This window comes from Kogia breviceps, chromosome 8 (genome assembly GCF_026419965.1).
Source record: "Kogia breviceps isolate mKogBre1 chromosome 8, mKogBre1 haplotype 1, whole genome shotgun sequence".
Taxonomy (NCBI): Eukaryota; Metazoa; Chordata; class Mammalia; order Artiodactyla; family Physeteridae; genus Kogia; species Kogia breviceps.
This window is the reverse complement of record NC_081317.1, coordinates 82,555,791-82,575,517: the sequence shown is the minus strand read 5'-3', so window position 1 is coordinate 82,575,517 and position 19,727 is coordinate 82,555,791. Positions and strand designations below refer to the sequence as shown.

General features: G+C 47.7%; 1 protein-coding gene across 1 annotated transcript in view; it reads left to right on the top strand.

Annotated features, from left to right (window-relative positions):
• The window catches only part of GNA14 (G protein subunit alpha 14), a 184,486-nt gene that overhangs the window by 160,027 nt on the left and 4,732 nt on the right, over positions 1-19,727 (top strand). Inside the window, exons 3-5 of the mRNA XM_059071218.2 lie at positions 14,490-14,644; positions 17,221-17,349; positions 19,164-19,293. Of these exons, the coding sequence (XP_058927201.1) occupies positions 14,490-14,644; positions 17,221-17,349; positions 19,164-19,293 (414 nt within the window). The remainder of the gene's footprint in view (positions 1-14,489; positions 14,645-17,220; positions 17,350-19,163; positions 19,294-19,727) is intronic.

Below are 19,727 nucleotides of genomic sequence, written 5' to 3'. Positions count from 1 at the left end.
TCTGGGAAATACTGACAAAGGCATAGCTGGACTATGTGTACTTCAGAAAAAAAATCCATAAATATCATTTGTTTCAACATTTGATAAGAGTCAGACAGCAGAGAGATTACTGATAAATTCTCCACCAGGGTGTGGAGTGCAGATATTCTTTGTCACTGCTTAAAGCCACATCCATATGCTTCCCATGTCTAAAGAGCAGGTGACTTCAGCAAATAGTACTGAGGCCTCATCTGAGACTGTTACTTGACTAGATGTCGATCCCTCACCCACTGACAGGACAGGGATATTTCCAAGGGATTCTGGATCAAACAGTGTTGCGATTAGATGTGCAATGGTCTTCGTCTCTTACTGGACTGTGACTCTCTTAAGTTAGGATCTGTCATTTTATATCTGCTCCCCAAGGGATCCAGCATGGCACCTAGCACATAGTTAAGTGTGTAGTCCACTCAGTTGACCTTAAGAGAACATATCCAGTTTTTTTTTTTTTTTTTTTGCGGTACACGGGCCTCTCACTGTTGTGGCCTCTCCCGTTGCGGAGCACAGGCTCTGGACGTGCAGGCTCAGCGGCCATGGCTCACGGGCCCAGCTGCTCCGCGGCACGTGGGATCTTCCCAGACCGGGTCACGAACCTGTGTCCCCTGCATCGGCAGGCGGACTCTCAACCACTGCGCCACCAGGGAAGCCCCACATATCCAGTTTTTTACACGAATATCTACCATCTTCATGTGCTCGGCTGATTTATGGGTTGGGAGTTTTTGACGGGAAGTATGGAACTTGGTTAAGTGTCTGTATAACTGTGAGATGCTTGAGGAGAAGGCACTTTGCATTGACCCCAATGGGTTTCCTTATTCACCCGGTTACTGCAAGGAATCTCATGTCATTGCTTGGAAGGGTAGCTGAGTGGCTTTGGGCCATGTTGGCACAATCCATCTGAGACGGGATAACCTGAGGTCCAGAGCTCCCAGGATTACTGATGAATATGTGATAAGGGAGGGAAATTGGTTTAGGAAGACATCATCTTTCGGAGGTACCTGCCTGTGATGCTGTCTTACTGGTTATTTGGGGGATAAGTAAGACACAGGAGAGAGGTGGGCTGACACATAGGTCGTGTTGATGATTTTTAGGGCCAACCCAGAATAGCCTTAACCTTGGGTCCCAGGAGCAGAAACGGCCCCTCATCCTTTGTGGTTCTGTACTGTGTGTTCCTAGTTTTTTTAACGGTGCCAATCCCTTATGTCCTCAACTAAGTATAATTCACTCATCGTCTTGGAAATTATGATGACTACTTCTGGGTTAGAAAGAGCGATTAGGGTGGATATGTTTTCCTTTACACTTTGAAAGAAGGGCATCCACAAGACTCAATGTTTATGAAACCTAATGATGAAGGAATGCATCCTTTAGCACCATTAAATGCTAATGTTGAAAAGATCTCCCCCACTCACTTCTCTGTGGTCATTTTACCAATGAGGAAACTGAGGCCCCAGGGACAGACGAATTGATCCTAATAAAGCTCCTAATAGGTGGATGAACTGGAGTTATATCCTGAGTCCCTTCCTGCCTGAATGAAGCTTCTCTAACATGTATTTTCTCCACGGGGTACATCCCAGCCTCTTGTGATAGGCACTTCGGCACTGTGCTGAGGGCCCACTAAACAATGAAGTCACCCACAAAAAGCATAACAGTACAAGAAACCTGACACCTAATGGAACATGGAAAGGGCACTTGATTACTGTACAAGAGCTGAACAAGAAGACACAGCCTGAGTTCCCCCTCAGTTGGGATCGTGGGCCCTGAGCGATTCAAATCACTGAGCTGTGATTTTTTTATTTGGGGGTTACAAATTTTAGCAAGTAGGTGAAGTTGCAAATACAGAATCCACGAGTAAAGAGGACCAATGGTATGTGTTCCTGATTTCGCGGTGGCCCGTGAGCCCCAGGCATTTAGGAAGGCACGAGGGAGTGGGTGAGGGTCAGGCCCCAATCACTTCCATCTATTGGGAGTTTACTGGGCCCTGGGCACTGTGCTGACACTTTATATTTTGCTGGGCTGACTGCAAGCCCCATGGCAGAAATGATTAGAGACCACAAGAGCCCCTCACCTTGCCTTGGTGTATCCCATCTTGTAAACCAAGGCTCAAGACCAGTGAGCGTGAAGGCTTGTGGGCAGAGACAGGAAAGTCTGACCGGCTGGGAACCAGAGTTCTGAAGTCCCAGCACCCTGCTGTCCCTGGGACAGGTGCCCTGTGGAGGCAGAGGGCCACGGAGTACCAGTATCTTCCTGCCCAGCTCCAGCTTCTAGATGGCCCCAGACCGCTTCATCACCCTGATTTTCCGTGTTCTCTGTTCTTTCTCATGTTCATGTCTGGGTGGGTGTTTGGGGGTGTGGGTGGAGTCTGAGTCACTCCGAGGCACACTGAAGGGATTTCTAGAATTATGCCTGGGCCTAAGATGGCCTTTAAAGAGAGAGATGTCCAGAGAGAGCTCTCGCTCCATGTCAGGGGAAGCATTTCATTTCTTAATGTTTGTCCTTCAGCTCGGCCTTGGAGGTGCCTGCCTGGCTGGTATTACCGAATTAACTCTTGAATCTAACGTTTCCTTCCCTTTGCCTTTGAATAGAAAAGCCGTTGTACAGGAGTAGGAGGCAGGATTTTTGTTTTTGGAGTTGCCTTAAAGAGGCCTCCTCCTGGGCTTCCCTGGTGGCGCGGTGGTTGAGGGTCCGCCTGCCGATGCAGGGGACGCGGGTTCGTGCCCCGGTCCGGGAAGATCCCACGTGCCACGCAGCAGCTGGGCCCGTGAGCCATGGCCGCTGAGCCTGCGCGTCCGGAGCCTGTGCTCCACAACGGGAGAGGCCACAACAGTGAGAGGCCCACATACCGAAAAAAAAAAAAAAAAGAGACCTCCTCCTACTCGGATGGCTTCTCTTGAATGCCAGCAGTGCCCTAGGAAGAATATGGGGACCTTGCACCTAGTCCAGGGTCGGCCTGCTTGTCTTGGATTTCATGGTTTCTGGAAACATCTGGTCTGGGTCCCAGGCTGGTTGACACAGCATAGACTTTATTACAGAAGCAAAGAACATAATATGACACCTTGCGAAACAAGGACATAATACAATGGTCTGCTTAAGGAAGTAATGAAGGAAGAAAAGAAATGGGAACATTCTCTAAATTTTGTGGAAAGGAGTCTAAATCAGAAACAATTCCAGCTTTTTCCACTGGGTGGTGTTTTCGTTTAATGTTACAATATGCTTGCAGTCTCAGGGCAGGTTCACAATCCAAATTAGTTCTGGGCTTTGCCCTTGGAAAATTTTGAAGAGTTGGGGAAATGTACTTAGGTGGAATTCTCTTGCTTTTTACACTAATTAAATGTTTTTTTTTTTTTTTAGAGGGTTCTTTTTCCATGTCCTATATGCCTATTACCATCATTCCCATCAAGACTGGAAACTTGAGTATAAAAACAAAGTCTTTTTCATAGCTGTAGGCTCATACTGAGCATTGGGGCTGGCAAAGGGTGTGTGCTTCATGGTTACGTTGCCACTGATTCGATGAAGGAGGGAGTGGAGATTGCAGCAGAATCCTCCTTGGATGCACTTACTTAGAAATTATCTGTCTGTACCGGAGTCAGCAAACATTTTCTGTAAAGGGTCAGTGAGTAAGTATTTATGGTCAGCTTTGTGGACCATACAGGCTCTGTTGTAACAACCTGACGCTGCCTTTGTAGCTGTGACATCAGCCCAACAGTGACAGGGCGTGACTGTGTCCTAATAGAACTTCATTTACAAGAACAGGCAGGGAGCTGGACCTGGCCCACCTGTCGTTGACCTTGGTCTATACAAAAGCACACACGGGCACCTTGCAAACTTTGGAGATCTCTGAGACAAAGAGAAGAGACTGGGAGTCTGTGAGTGGCAGAGGCAATGCTATGTGTTGACCACATCTCGCGTCCTTCTGCCAGGAGGACCACATTTCCCAGCCTCCTTTGCAGTCAAATGGTGCCTGGTGACGAGTTCTAGCCTGTGAACCATGTGTCCACCGTGTTCAGACCTGGCCCATAAAACATCCTGCCTACTGCTCCACCTGCCTCCTGGGTGCAGATGATCCAGTGCAGGGCTTGAGGGCCCTGGGAGCTGGCAGAGCCACTTGCTGGAGGGAGCTTGGGTCCCTGGATAACTGCATGGAGCAGAGTCCTCCCCATCCCCACCACTGATGCATATCGGACTGGGAAGGAGTGTAAAATAAACCTGTGTGGGTTGTCAGTCGAGGTACTGATAGTTGGGGCCATGAGCCTGTTCTCTCTAGTATTACCACATTTGGGCTCAGATACGGGTAAAGGAAAGACACTGAAAAATAACTGCTCAGAGCCGTTCTCTCCAGGCCAAACAGCCTCCTGTCTGGAGGACCTGGTAGTGTTTGATGGGAGAGAAGGGGCATCAAGAGGTTTTGGTGCTCACGTCCTCTTGGAAACTATGTATATAGGAAGCGGTCCTACAGTTTGGGTCTGAGAATCTGCGGCCTTGAAGAAAGAGCCACTGGGAGGTAGGATGGGGGCATGGTAGAAATGAGGAGACCAGAGGTGAGTGGCTTTGTAAAAGATCAAACATGATCCACACTAAGCCTTGTACCCCGGCTGTGGCCAGTGCCTTCATTGCATTGGTTTGTCTCGGCTGGTTCACGTGGGTTTCTTGGAGCTAGCCCAGGACTTCTCCATTCTCACGTTGCTTCTCTTTTCTCTCTTTATGGGTGCATAAAGTAAACTTTGATAGCCGCTAAAATAAATCAACATCAAAACTTCAGTGGCTTAGCAAAATCAGTGTTTATTTCTAGGCCACATCTATCTCAATCCAATGGGAGTTGGTGAGTGATGGGCTCTGCTCCACACAGTTCCTCAGGGATCCAGGTCTCCTGCACCTGGAGGCTCCCCTCCTCTTGGCCCTCATCATCCTGTCCTTTCGGCTGAGAAATGAAAAAAGGTAGAGTGGATGAGGATTGCATGGGAAGTTTTTAAAGCCAGCCCTTGTAGTGCTGTGCATCATGTCAGCCCAGATTTCATCACTCAGAACTCAGTTACATGACTGCAAGGGGGACCGGGAAATGTAGCCCAACCTATGAGCCCGGTAGGGAAATAAAACAGGATTGGTGGACCCAGAGCAATCTTTGTCTTAATGGGAAAATGCTTTGAGCTCCCAACAACCAACTTCACATTAAATATTTGGAACCAACCTGTTCTTGAACTGAGACCTTACCAATGCTTTTTATATCTGTAAGCCTTTATTATGCCTTATTTTCTGGAAGGGCCACAGAGTCCAATACCAAAGAGAGAATACCATTTCTTACAGCTGATCGTGTGCTACAGGAAGCCAACGGGGGAGCAAAGCATTTATTTTTTTCCCTTCAAGGGGGGTGGTGGAGGGTTGGGGGGTATCTTTTGGTCTAGAAGCCCCCCACCCATCCCCAGCCCTGCTCCTCTGGTCTCTCTTCTTTTTCTGCCCCTCTGCCTTTCTCTGTAAGTCCTGGCCTTCCCAACGTCAGGGCCCTGGCCCCCCGTCATTCCCAGCTTTATGTGGGAAGGACCTGAGTGTGTCCTGGCATAGACGCTCCAGTCCTCCCAGCAGGTTCTGCAGAGAGGCACAGGCACAAAAGAGACAGATCCTCCTCTTGCTAATTTGAACGTCTCTCATAACCCAATTTTGATGTGCTAAAAAAACCTAGAAAAACTCTCAACTATGGGAGGGAGGGAGGAAGTAGGTGATAGGAACAGAAAATCCCAACTTGCTGCGTAACATGACCATGTTGTATGTGACCTCTGGGCACATGCAGTTAAAAGGGCCTAAAACAAATGATTTTCTGAGAGGCAGCTTCCATTGGACCAATATACTAATTTCTTTCTGGGGGTTGCAGAGCGGGGGGTGGGCTATACCTTGAATATATTCAGGACCCTGGCACCTGAGGGCGTTCAGGTGCTTTCCAAGGCATCTCAGGGGAAGGAATGTTGTGTGAAAGGTGATATAGCAAAGAACTGGCCTGGTCCCTGCACTTTCACGGTGCTGCCTTTAACAAGCACACTCAGGAATCCACATTCATGAGTACACGAAGGGCGGACACAGCCCTTCTCTTTATAAACATCAGGCCACCTCTGGTGGGAAATCTTAGCCCATCCTCTCACTCATCCCCAATTGAAATGTCTCCCTTTCTTTCATCTCTTAGCGTTTGTGTGTGGATCTGTAATTTTGGAACCCTCAAGGGTAGGGCCACAGTCCTCTTTATATTTCCAGAAGCAGGCCTGGATCTAGCATGGAGCAGGCATGTGATACTGTGCGTTGAATGATGATTGAGTCAGGCTGCCAGTGCCTCGCTGAGTTTGGGTCCATTTCGGTCACCCCAACTGAGGCCTAAACTGTTACCATCACCTAGACCTAAGGTTATAGGGTATTTTGCCCCTAAAGAGAATTGAATGGACCAGCATGGAAGATTCCTGATTTGATCAGGAAGTCAGTCACCTCAAAGCGATGTGGAATAATGGATTCGTTTTAGGGATTGCACTGTATGTAGCTGTTGGAGCCGTGAAGAAGACGTTGGAACTGCCTCTGCATGTCTGGTGTTTGGGCAGCAGGGCTGGTAGTTGGGGAGAAAAGCTGGATGTGAAGGAGCCAGAGCAAAGGCAAACTGGAACCTACAGAGATAGACTGGAACCCGTGAAGGCAAATGGACCCCACAGGGACTAACTGGAACCTGCATCTGCCTCTCACATCTCCATGTTGACAGTGCAGGTGACTTGCAGCAGAAACGGGCATCCTTTGCTGTGGACCTGCATGTATGTCTGCCCCAGGATGTGGAGAAGTTGAAGGAGAAGGTCCAAGTGGGAGCTAGGGGTGCTGAGGCCCAGCTGCTGCAGGCCCCCCCCATCAGTGAGGTTGACCAGAAGACCAGTCACAATGTGTGTGTGTGTGTGTGTGTGTGTGTGTGTGTGTGTGTGTGTGCGCACGCGCGCGCATTTGTACTAAAGCAGAGCTCTGACCTTCAGAGCACGACGGCGGCTGTTTCTCCCCTGACTCCCAGATCCCTTTCAGATTTCTCTTGTAGTAGATCCTAACCCAGAGTCATACAGGGAAGGGAGTACTGGTAATGTCCTAACAGCTTCGCCAAGTTGACACAGTGTAAGGCCAAAGATTCTATCTCTCAGCTGCGTTATTAACACTCATTGTAGCTTTGGATGTTTGTGCCAAAGTAATTTATGGCAGGACTCTTTGGAAAGAACCTTTTAAGTTAAACCCACTGAAGTTTTGACTGACAGGAAAAAATAAAGTACTTGGCCTTTCATGCCAACACTTTGTGGCCAGTGAATTCTGTTATTTATTTTTGTTGGAGAAAAGATAAGGAGAAAGAGGAGGACAAAGATTGGAGTAGAAATAAAGATTTCTTTTGAATCTTGAATTGGTTTAGAAAAGCTTACTTCCCATTCTGAGTGTGGTGGAAGATTGCCTTTCTATGAGGAGAAATCTAGGTAGCTTTAGAACAGTGGTTAAATATTCAAATGCCTGCACAGTGGGTCAGCTGGGCTGGTGGCAATGGTGGCATCCCTGCTGGAGCCAAGAGTTGCTAAAGAAATGGGAATTAGAAAGTGATCAAAAGAAGCTGGAAAACCAATTTTTTAAAATGTGAAATCTCAGATTAATGGTCATTTTTGTAACTATTCTTAGTGTGCTTGAAAAGAGTATGTATTCTAGTTATTTTGAATATAGGGCTCTCCATGTGTCCATAAAGTCCAATTTGCTGATTATGTTTGAATTGTGTATATTTTTACTGAATTTTTTGTTTATTCTATCAGTTACTGAGAGAGGTATGTTTCAGTTTCCTGTAAGATAAAGATTTGTCCATTTCACCATTTAGATCTTAGAGATATTTTTCTTATATTTATATTTTAATCCCATGTTATTAGCTGCATTGAACTTTAGAACTGTTATGTCTTTCTGAACCTTTTTGTCATTTGAAATATCTCTATCTCCAGTTATACTTTTTTTTTTTTTTTGCGGTAAGCGGGCCTCTCACTGTTGCGGCCTGTCCCGTTGCCGAGCACAGGCTCCGGACGCACAGGCTCAGCGGCCATCGCTCACGGGCCCAGCCTCTCCACGGCATGTGGGATCTTCCCGGACCGGGACACGAACCCGTGTCCCCCACATCGGCAGGCGGACTCTCAACCACTGCGCCACCAGGGAAGCCCTCCAGTTATACTTTTAACCTTGAAGTCTACTTTTTTCCCCCAGCTTTACTGAGGTATAATTAACATATAAACCTTAAGGTCTATTTTTATAATAGATTCCTCCTTCCTCTGGGTTACTGTTTACATGGTATATCTTTTTGCATCTTTTTACTTGTCACCTCTTTTTTGGCATTGTCTTATCTTCTTATGCTTGGTTCTTTTTGTTAGTGTGCTGGACACACATGAAAAAATAATTCGAGGGTGAGGGAGATGCAATCTTCCAAGCTTCAAAAAGAAATTTTCTTTTCTTCTGCTAGCTGTCTGGGGATACTCAATTTCTGATATTGTGGTGATTCCGAGCTGAGTTGCAAGTCACTAAGAGCTACCCCTTGGATCCCAACCCAGAGCCAGAGGGCTTCTAAGGGCCTTTTGCTCTTACTAACTTTGATCTCAGTCACCCTCGTCCTGTAATATTGAAAAAGGAGCTGCTCAACCTCACATTGCTCCTTCTAGAACAAGCAGAAGCCCCAGGGAGAAAGGTTTCCCAAATGCTGGTTCAACTCCTTGGATGCCATCCTACCCTACGCTCTGGCCCAGCAATTACTTACTTGTTCATTAGTTTCCTGATTATTCTTGAACATACTTTTGAAAATATTTTGTCCACCATCTCAAGCCGTCCTTAGTGGAAGAGTTGATCTAAATGTCCTAGTCTTCCTTTACCAGAAGCAGAAGTTCCTTGTTTTTTTATAGAAAACATTCCTTTCTCTAGTATAGTTTACCAGCATTTTCTTTATAATGCAATTTTTGAGGTGCTTTCAAAGCTGATCGTTATGGGGCACTGAAATTTTACTTCCTAATTTTAGTTTGATAGAATATGTAGTGTAGTTCTGGATCTTGATGTAGATGTTAAAACCAGGAGGAGTGATTGTGTGAAAGAAATATTATGGGGAACTTTCATTTTTAATCATATTTTATTTTAATCTCATTTGTTCTTACAAAGCTTTTGAGGTACTGCATATGACAGTAGACACTTGAAATAGTATTAAATTAGGCTTTTATTATTTAGAATATGTTAATGAATAAAGGTTTTAACGAAAATGATTAAGTATCTGATGAAAGAACAGGAACTCTGGCTTCTGACTACGGAACAGTCTCCCCTAGTCAATGAGAAGGCTCTGGGCCCTACAGTGCTGGGCGGTTAATGGTGTAGGGGCTCCCCCTGTGAGGACCTGGTGGAGAACGGGGCTGCCCACTGGGCCCTGGATTCCTGCCAGAGGGGCTTGCTGGGCTCAACAGCGACTGTCACCCAGGCGGCCGGGGATTCAAGTGTGAAGCCAGCAAGGCGACACTTCAAAAGCAGCTCCTTCCACTGTCACCCTGGGAGTTACTGAGTGAAACACACATGTAGGACATCTGGTTTCTGTGTTCTTCTTTCTTCAGAGCAGTGAAAATGGCGCTTTTGTCTGAGAAAGAAAGAGAGGAAAAGCCAGATATGAGCTCAGTGTTTGAGAAACTGTTTGTGTTTCTGCATCTGCTGAATTTGCTCCAGTAATATTTACTGCTTTGTGATTTTTCTTTTCAAAGAAATACATGAGTTAGGCAGTTTCAGTTCAATGCGCTCCCCTAGCTGAGGACCTTTCCATGAACTACAGACCCATTTTATTCATCTGCTTCCTGGATTTCTCCACCTAGATGCAGCCCCCTCAGACTCAGTCTGTCCCCTGCCCAAATCATAGCATTTCCCTAAATCTGATCCTCTTAGAACATTTCTTCTCTCTTTCCAGGAGATGAAAAAGCCCAACTACCTGACACAAAATTTCCCCCATTATATAAGGGCTCCCTGCTCTCACAGTGTTGCACTGTAGAAGTGGTTTGAACATGATAAAAATGCTCACACTCTGTGTATGAAACTATTTAGCCAAGTCAGAGGGAAATCTGCACAAAACCCCACTTTTTTTTTTGCGGTACGCGGGCCTCTCACTGCTGTGGCCTCTCCCGTTGCGGAGCGCAGGCTCCGGACGCGCAGGCTCAGCGGCCATGGCTCACGGGCCCAGCCGCTCCGCGGCATGTGGGATCTTCCCAGACCGGGGCACGAACCCGCATCCCCTGCATCGGCAGGCGGACTCTCAACCACTGCGCCACCAGGGAAGCCCCAAACCCCACTTTTTAAAAACACACATTGTTAACGTGCAGAAGTCATTCATCTCATAGTTCAATACAATTTATTTAAAAACCAGGTCACCCTCTTCCTCATTCCTCTCTGCCCTTTGTCATATTTGCCCCTGGAACATACTCTGGGGGCTTGGCTGTGCCACTCTCTCCACCAGCCATCCTTGTGATGACTTGTGACTAAAGAACACATCCTTGTCAGGCCATTCTTGATCAGAGTAACACAAACGGCTCCTCTGACTGCAGAGCCTTTCCAGATAGATAGAGACTAAAGAGACAACCAAATGCAGTATGTGAGCCTAGATTGGGCAGATAAAGGACCTTTATGGGACAACTGTCAAACTTTGGATAGGTCTGAGGAGTAGACTACAATATTGTGTCAGTGTTAGTTTCCTGATTTTGATCTTTATATATGATTATATATGTCTGGTTTTTAAGAACATTTTATTTATTTTTGGCTGCATTGGGTCTTCGTTGCTGTGCGCAAGCTTTCTCTGGTTGCGGCGAGCTGGGGCTGCTCTTCCCTGTGGTGCGCGGGCTTCTCATCGCAGTGGCTTCTCTTGTTGCAGAGCATGGGCTCTAGGCGTGTGGGCTCAGTAGTTGTGGTGCGCGGGCTTAGTTGCTCTGCAGCATGTGGGATCTTCCTGGACCAGGGCTCGAACCCATGTGCCCTGCATTGGCAGGCAGATTCTTAACCAATGCGTCACCAGGGAAGTTCTATATGTCTGTTTTTAGGAAATAACACTGAAGTCTTTAGAAATAAAGAGGCATTGTGTCTGCAGTTTCCCTTCAGATATTTCCAGAGAAAAATATATGTGTGAGTTATGTGTGCAGGTGTGGGTGTGTGTATGAACACATGTGGAGGGAGTGGGGAGAATGATAAAGCAGGTAGGAAATTATGAACATTTGGGCAATCTGGAAAGGCAGAGATGAACTCTTTGTACCATGTTTCCCACCTTTTCCCAAGTCTTAAATTATTTCAAAATAAGATGTTTAAAAAAATTGATCCAGACAGGTGGGAGAGCTAACCAGGAGCAGCCAAAGACGGACAGGAGACCTCTGGACTTGGAATCCTTCCGGCCACCTTGTCTAGTCTGTTCCAAACCAAAGTCCCAATTGTTGGGTCTTTAAGGAGCCTCTGTTCTCTTCTTTCAAGCAAGATTCCACCCAAATCCCCACGCTGGTCTGAACAGACAGTATGTTTTTCTCACCTGGCTGAATTCCCCTGGTTACCTGAAATCCCAGGTCTCTGTCTTTTCCCCAAATTCCACCTCTCTCCCAAGAAGCCTATGTAGAAGCCTATATTCCTCTCTAATATCTCACTGGGATCCACGTTTTCTATCTACTGGAAGAGCCAAACACTGGGTTTATCCATTGCAACACGTATCAGTCAGGATAGAGTGGGTTATGCTGCAGTAACAAACTTCCCCCAAAGTGTAGCTTACTTAATAAAAGTTGATTTCTCACTCATGCTCCATATGCAGTATGGTGTGTTAGCTCATTATCGTTGCTCAGGAAGCCTGGCTGATGGAAGCCTCATCTTATCCCATGGTAATCACCACAGTAGACAAAAGGCAATGTGGTGAATTATTTACTGGTTCTTTAAAGTTTCTTCCTAAAAGAGATAGATGTTGCTTCCACTTATGTTTCCTTCACCACAGAGTACAGTACTTCATTGCCTTTGTGAGGAGGAGAGGTAGAAATATTTGTAACATCGCTGATGATTCTCACAGGGCTACCTCTCAGCAGGTAAGCTGAATTTAACAGTTACGTGTAGGAAAGCAACACAAGAGGCCTGCCTTGTGTTGCTGACAAGCAACAAGCAAAGATGCTGACCATACCACGGGCAGAGTGGTTAAGACCAATTGGCCAAGAGTTACCAGAGCCTTTCCTCCACTAGGGAGGCTTTTCCGCCTCCCAGCTCCTCTGTGTTCCCACCGTGCCCAGCACAGGCTTCCATCATCCTGCTCTAGTGTTCTTTCACTGTTATTTTCCTGTGGTTATCCATCTGTTAAGAGAGATACAGTTTTATGTGCACCACAGATGTTTATTGGGCACCTGCATCCATAGAGGGCACCTGTTATTTGCCAGGTACTGCACGAGGTTCTGGGATGTAAGGATAAGTAAGACATTGGCTGTGCCCTTGTGGCATTTCCTGACTTGTCACGAAGGAGGGAAAACAGATAATTTAGAGCTACGCCCTGGTCAGCGCCCTCACCACGCCTGGTGTGGCCAAATGGGGTATCCTGGGAAGCTCTGTCATCCTCATCCTCCAGTGGAGACCATCTGACCCTATTTGGGAGGTGGGAGAGTGGTGAGAGGAGGGGAGGAAGTGGGAGACAGCCCTCCTGCTCTATTGAGACACTGTCCACGTTCTCCATTTATTGTTCTCTCTGGCTAACAATAGGGCACATGGCACAAAACGTGCCACTGGGCAGGATTAGAAGTCCTGGTGGAAGGGCTGTCACTGTGTCCTGTTTTGGCAAACAAGAAATATTTATCAGGCATCTATTGCAATAATAAGGCGAGTTCTGCTTACATTTGGGTGATACTTTATAAATCAGGTTCCCATTGAAAATCACTGGCTCCTCTTACAAATGACGATGCTGAGGCAGGGAACCTATTGGGTTCCTTAAAAGTCCCGACTGAACTACTTAGAATTCAGTGTCCTGATTCCCCGCCGAGGCACTTGCCACTAACCCACCCTGCCTAGACCTTGTTTGAGACTCTGCAAAGATCCTCGACCTGCCTGAGGATCCCACAGTCTAGGGGAAGAGTTTGTACTCCCTCTTGATGGATGTAGGGCAAAGTCGTGTTGATCGAATCACAGCCCTTGGTTTTTCCCTGAGTCAAGTGAATCTATAAGATCTCCCTTTCCTCCAACCTCCTGTTGGGTTTCATGATGAGAAATGCAAGATAAGAGTGACTTTTCAAAGGGTGCAGGAGATCAGAGCTGCCAAAGGATGCTTTGCTGACTCACAGCTGCCAGTGCATGATGTAATTGCTGTGAGATACAGCAAGATGGGAGAGGGAAGATGAGGCCTGGCTCCTGTCTCCCTCAGCAGGATTCTCTTGTTTGCTGCAACTTGCAGCCAGGGATGGGGTGCTGAGTCTCTGGGGCCAACACAGGGATGTGGTGTAGATACAGGCCAGTCTTATCATTTCTATTTGCTAAGGCTTGGAAAGATTTCTGGCCTCTGGCTTGCCTTCTGTTGATGAGATAATATATGTAGAGCCCTGAGCACATAGTAAGTGGGTAATAAATGATAACTGCTGTAACAGTAATAATTACAGCAATAATGATCTTAACAGTTACTGGAATAATAAAGCAGTAGTATTAGAGCAATAATAATTTAGTGATGGAATAGTAAACATAATATTAGAGCAGTCAGTGGCATGGTGTGAGGGTTGCGCTGGGTGTGGTCCACCCAGTGGGAAAGAGTTTTGTTAGTGATGCTGATAATAAAAAGCAGACTGTATGAGAACTCTCTGTACTTTCCTCTCTGTTTTGCTCTGAACTTAAAACTGCTCTAAAAAGTAAAGTCTTATTAAAACATCTTTTAAAAAATAAGGGAAGAGAAAGAAAGCCGACTGGTGATTGTTGGTGGTGTTATTTTTTAATGCTCTGAAGACGGCGCACTCCTTTATTACCTGCGCTGGGGTGGACCCACTTACCCCACCCTTGGTATGCCTCTAACAATAATGTTACTTTTAAATTGTTCCATTGGCTATGCACGTATTCAAATGAGTTTCATGTTAATGAGGAAGTAATGTTTGTTAGTACGATGATAATCAGTGATGATCAATCGTTCCGTGTTTCTCTGTTCGCAACTGGGTGTTGAATGCTGGTGAAACTGGCCCCCGGGGTACTGCTGGGACCGAAGGCCACAGGTCTTGGGCCTTTTCTGGCGCTCTCCACTGAGTTAAGTAGCCACATCATCTCCACCCAATGAGGCTGCAACTGAGTGGCTTGGCTGTGAGCGGCTCTTCTGGAGAGCACCCACCACACCCTAGCATCTAGGAACATCTTCCCTAATCCATGGACCATGGCAGGTCTTGTCCCCAAGTCATCAATATGTTGGCTTCCTTTCCTTTGCCTAACGAAAGGTTCTCTTTTCCTTTGAGCAGAAAAATGCCCAGCTGATCAGAGAAGTGGATGTAGACAAGGTCTCTGCTCTCTCCAGGGACCAGGTGGAGGCCATCAAGCAGCTCTGGCAGGACCCGGGAATCCAGGAATGTTATGACAGGAGGAGGGAATTCCAGCTGTCAGACTCTGCCAGATAGTGAGTACAGAGCCCCAAGCTGTGGCCACCCACGGTGCTTTCAGGCAAGCATGGCCATACTTCAAGGGGGGAGAAATGAGCTACTTGCTAAAATGAGGCACCCAGGGGCCACACTACCTCCCTTCTGCTCGTCTGTATCCCACTCTTACTTTCGGGTGCCTCTCTTCTCACCTCCTGAAGTCTTCAGTCCCCCTGTGGAGCCCCAGATAGCTCTCCCTGCCCATATCTACTTTTTCTCATCAAGTTCGAAGCTTCTGTCCTTTTCAATGAGAGGGTAAGTCAAATGTGGGCTTCCCTTGGTGGGGCTGATCTGATTCGGGGTGCTGAAACTATCTGATTTAAACCAGGACTACATCTGCTTCTGGCTTCTACTTCCCCCTCTCCATATCCCTCTGCCTTCTGGGTTCTTGATGAGTAGACAGCAGGTCCAATTGCCCTAAAATCTAAAATCAGAGTTTAGAAGCGCAGTGCAATACACCCGTCAGTGGCTGATCTGGTGCTGCCCTCTAGTGGGCGAGATAGGCTCTGCGGGCCCAGCCATGAAAGCCGAGTCCGGGAGCCCTTTGTTTGCCTACACATTATATTTGGGATCCGTAAGGCTTTAGTTTTAAATCAGTAATCCACTGCGTGCACACTCTCCGACGGAGATCACAGGGTTTGATTTAATTAAGAATTTCCCAAGGCAGTGCCTCCATCAGCCAGATCACTGGGCAAATAGTTGTCATGGTCCTTCTTGAAGGGGTAAGGATTCCTGCTTCTGCAGCTCAGCTCCTTCCCTCTTGCCCTGTGTCATTTCCGCCCTGTGAAGGCCCTGGAATCCTTTCCCCAGACCCTTCGCCTTCTCTTCAGATGCTGTCATTGCCCTCCAAGCTGGTGTGGTGGGTAATTCCCCCATCATCTGGACAAGCCAGTGGGCAGGAAAGGAAACCAGAATCTTACCTCCTCAGCTTCACTAGCCTCCCTTTGGCATTTGTCCCAGGCTGAGTGTTGAGTGACGTTAATCCAGGTTAGCACAACCAATCTGAGTACCGGAACATTTAGGTCCAACACAGTAATAAAGGAGGAAAAGGAAGTAAAATAAGCCCTGATACGTTGTTGGATCAGCATAGAAGACAGCTCACAGGAAGGAAGGCCGTGTCCCCAGGAGGAGGGCAGACTGCCTGTGACAGCTGGGGAGCCAGGGACAGTTCCAAGTCAGCCAAGGCATCCCTGGCCCTTCCCTGGGACAGCCTGTGTCATTTGCTTCTGTGAAGGCACTGGGGAGTGGCTGGGGCTCTTGATGTAGATCAGCTTGGAAAAGAGCCACCGGGCCTGCTGTAGAACTCAGTGGGGCCCTGAAAACTGGGGCAAATCCACTGAGAAGAATGTGGGGAGTGGCTAGGGTGGTGGACAGAGCTGCAACAACAGAGAAAATGGCACTCACAGACCCGGACAGTGCCCTGCCTTTGGAACTGGCGAGACCCCAGGCACTTGGGCACTTCCTTGGTCCAGGTCAGTGGCTGTCATCCACTCTGATGGTACTGTCTGCTTATTTGGACAGGCATTCATTTCACAAAAAATGTGATGTGTGTCTGCTGTGTGCCAGGCACTGAGGTAAGGGCTACAGGTACAACTGGTGCTCTCTGCCCTGAAGGAACATACTGTCTGGTGGAACGAGACAGGTGTAAATCAAAATATCACAAACGGAAGTCCATGCCGATAAGCCCTGGGGCCATGCATGGGGGTGGGGGTCACAGAAGGCTGACCCAGTGGTTTGCTTCCTGCTCTGAGGGCTGCACAGGAATAGGGTTTGCCTGTTACCTCTTGGCTCCCCTTCAGGCCACATGTTCAGCACCAGCAGACTTAGGTGAGCTCTGCCTGTAAGGGGGTAGGTGAGGGGTGGGGGTGGGGTTGGGGGGGAGAAGGCGGGGCCACCTCTGTTTGCAGGGGGCTCCAAGTCATCAACACGGTCATTGGCCAGGGCCTCATCTATTTACGCAAAAGTGCCTCTTTAAAAGGCCTTAAGATTAAAAAAAAAAGTAGTGTCCTCTTGCTTTACCACAGAAAAAGTGACATGTCTTAAGCTTAGGGCTTTAATATTTGGCCAAAAATAATCCAAGACAAGTTTTGGGTTGTTTTAGGTGTTCAATTTCCCAGTGTAACAAGGAACTTCTTCTCATTTTGAGAGGACTTCCCATCGGACCAACTCATTGAGCCAAGTGTCCGAGAACAGCATCTACATTCTGTAATGTTCTTGGATGAGGCCGTGTGGGAGGGGGCAGGACCTCTGGAGAGAGGAGGACATGTGAGGTGTCAGAGGGCCTGTTCCGACCTCCTCCTCCTGTGGCCCCGCTGGCTCCCTCACTGGCCAGAGTGATGGAGCTGAGGACCAGAAGAGAGGCGAGATCTGCAGATTTCCCAGAAGGCTCACGAAGGCTTCTGATCCATATTCTTTCCACACAGTTGTAGGAGGGCTGGAGTGCTGGCTCTCACGAAAGTCACTGATGAATCCGTGAATCTGAAGGGTCACTGTGAGTTGGGGTGACTTCCCTGGAGGGGCATTTCTCCCTTCTCAGCATCTTGTTCTCTAACATCAGTTACCTGACTGACATTGACCGGATCGCCATGCCGTTGTTCGTGCCAACGCAGCAAGACGTGCTTCGTGTCCGAGTACCCACAACCGGCATCATTGAGTACCCATTTGATTTGGAAAACATCATCTTTCGGTAAGTCTATCACCCCGACATAGTCCGTTAAGAATCTGTCCAGGCTTGGAAGTCCCCAAATGGAGTCTTAAATGTGTTATTGCTAAAAGGGCTTCCATCTCTTAGGGCAATATTGGCCTTCTCCATCACAGGGTATTTAGAATTGTGGTTGGTCTTAAGTCCTACAGTGGAGAGAAAACCACCTTTCTATTCCCCTTAGAGAAGAAGAGACTCCCTACTGATGTCTGGAATGATTCTTATGTGAAACACACACACACACACACACACACACACGTATATTTCTGTAACCCATAGATTGAAGATACTGTTGAATATTTCTCTTCCCTTCTATTCTCTTCTCTAAGATTTATCACTGCAGATTTCAAAGGACTTTTATATCTGTTAGTTCCCTTGCTCCTCCTAATAACTGTTACACATGCTTGTCTAGTTGAGACAGCGTAAGTACAGTCCTGCCGTGTCCAGGTCCTGTCTGTACCCCAACTGTATCTCAGTGCTTCTGGAGCACTGTCTTGTCGGGGGAGACCTCTGATCGAGCCCCTTGATATTCTGCATCTCTGCAAGCACATGCCCTATGCCTGTGTGCCCATAAATTCATCCAAACCTTTTCAGAATCAACTGCTGTGGGCTTCCCTGGTGGCGCAGTGGTTGAGAGTCCGCCAGCCGATGCAGGGGACACGGGTTCGTGCCCTGGTCTGGGGAGATCCCACATGCCGCGGAGCGGCCTGGGCCCGTAAGCCATGGCCGCTGGGTCTGCGCGTCTGGAGCCTGTGCTCCGCAACGGGAGACCACAACAGTGAGAGGCCCGCATACTGCCAAAAAAAAAAAAAAAGAATCAACTGCTGCTTGCAACTTCCAAAACCTGAATCTGGTCCACAGATGTATTCTCTTTAGCCCACTTGATGTTTAAAAACATTTTTGAGCCAATATTTATAAAGATTGGGCTATTTTGCTTAAAACATTTGCTATCTCTTGGTAAATTGGGGGATAGTTTCTCTTGAAAAGTTGGAGGATCTGGTCCAATAGCGAGCCTGCGTCTTTGTCCAGCTGCAGTTGCTGCAATGGTGTAGCAGCCATCCCTTTAGACAGGGCCCAGCACTCTTGAAGTGCATGCTTTTCTACTCTAGAGAGGCCCCTTGGATTCATTTCCATAAGCTGGTGGCATCCAGCTAATGCAGAAAGGATTTGTAGATTAACTGGAAACAAGAAGGGTGAGGGCTGGAAGGAAGCCCAGTGGTCCTGAAGTCTGCCTGCCTGCCTGCATTTCTACTCTTTTGTGTCTGGTGTCCTGGCACCATCTGGTGGTTAGGGCAATGCCCAAGTGGATGCTTGAGCTTTCTGCCTGGACTGTTGCAGCAGCTTTCTAACCAGCGTCTCCAAGCAGGCTCCACCTGAGTGACCTCAGCACGCGTCTTTAGTAACTTCACTTACATTCTGTGCCTCCTTTGCTAGGAAACATCCAGTGGTTCCTCATTGCCTAAAGTAGCAGTGCTCAAACATTTTAATCTTAGGATCTCTTTTTATTCTTTTTTTTTTTTTTTTTTTTTTTTTGTGGTACGCTGGCCTCTCACCGCTGCGGAGCGCAGGCTCCAGACGCGCAGGCCCAGCGGCCATGGTTCACGGGCCCAGCCCCTCCGTGGCATGTGGGATCCCCCCGGACCGGGGCACGAACCCGCGTCACCTGCATCGGCAGGCGGACTCTCAACCACTGCGCCACCAGGGAAGCCCCCTTTTTATTCTTAAAAATTACTGAGGACCCTAAAGAGTGTGATTTCCATGTCCTTTCCCCCAAAGAGTCATATGTTTCTGTTGAACAGGATGGTGGATGTTGGCGGCCAACGATCTGAAAGACGGAAATGGATTCACTGCTTTGAGAGTGTCACCTCCATTATTTTTTTGGTTGCTCTGAGTGAATACGACCAGGTCCTGGCTGAGTGTGACAATGAGGTATGCTGGGTGAGGAATTCAGTTAGCTGTGGAAGACAGAAACCTATTTCTGCAGTTTGCAAGAAGCCAGCCAGCTCTGGCATTAGACCCTATCCCTTAGGTTAAATCTCCTTGTTCTGCAAAGTGAAGTCTGTGGGCTAACAGCACAGGCATCACCTGGGTGCTTGTTAGAAATGCACACCTCTGAATCAACCCAGACCGAATAAATCAGGATCTTTAAGATCCCAGGTAATTTGAGAATCACTAACCTAGAATCCCAGTTCTTTTTTTTTTTTTTCCCTCGATATGCGGGCCTCTCACCGCTGCGGAGCACAGGCTCGGGACGCGCAGGCTCAGCGGCCACGGCTCACGGGCCCAGCCGCTCAGTGGCATGTGGGATCTTCCCGGACCGGGGCATGAACCCACATCCCCTGCATCGGCAGGCGGATTCCCAA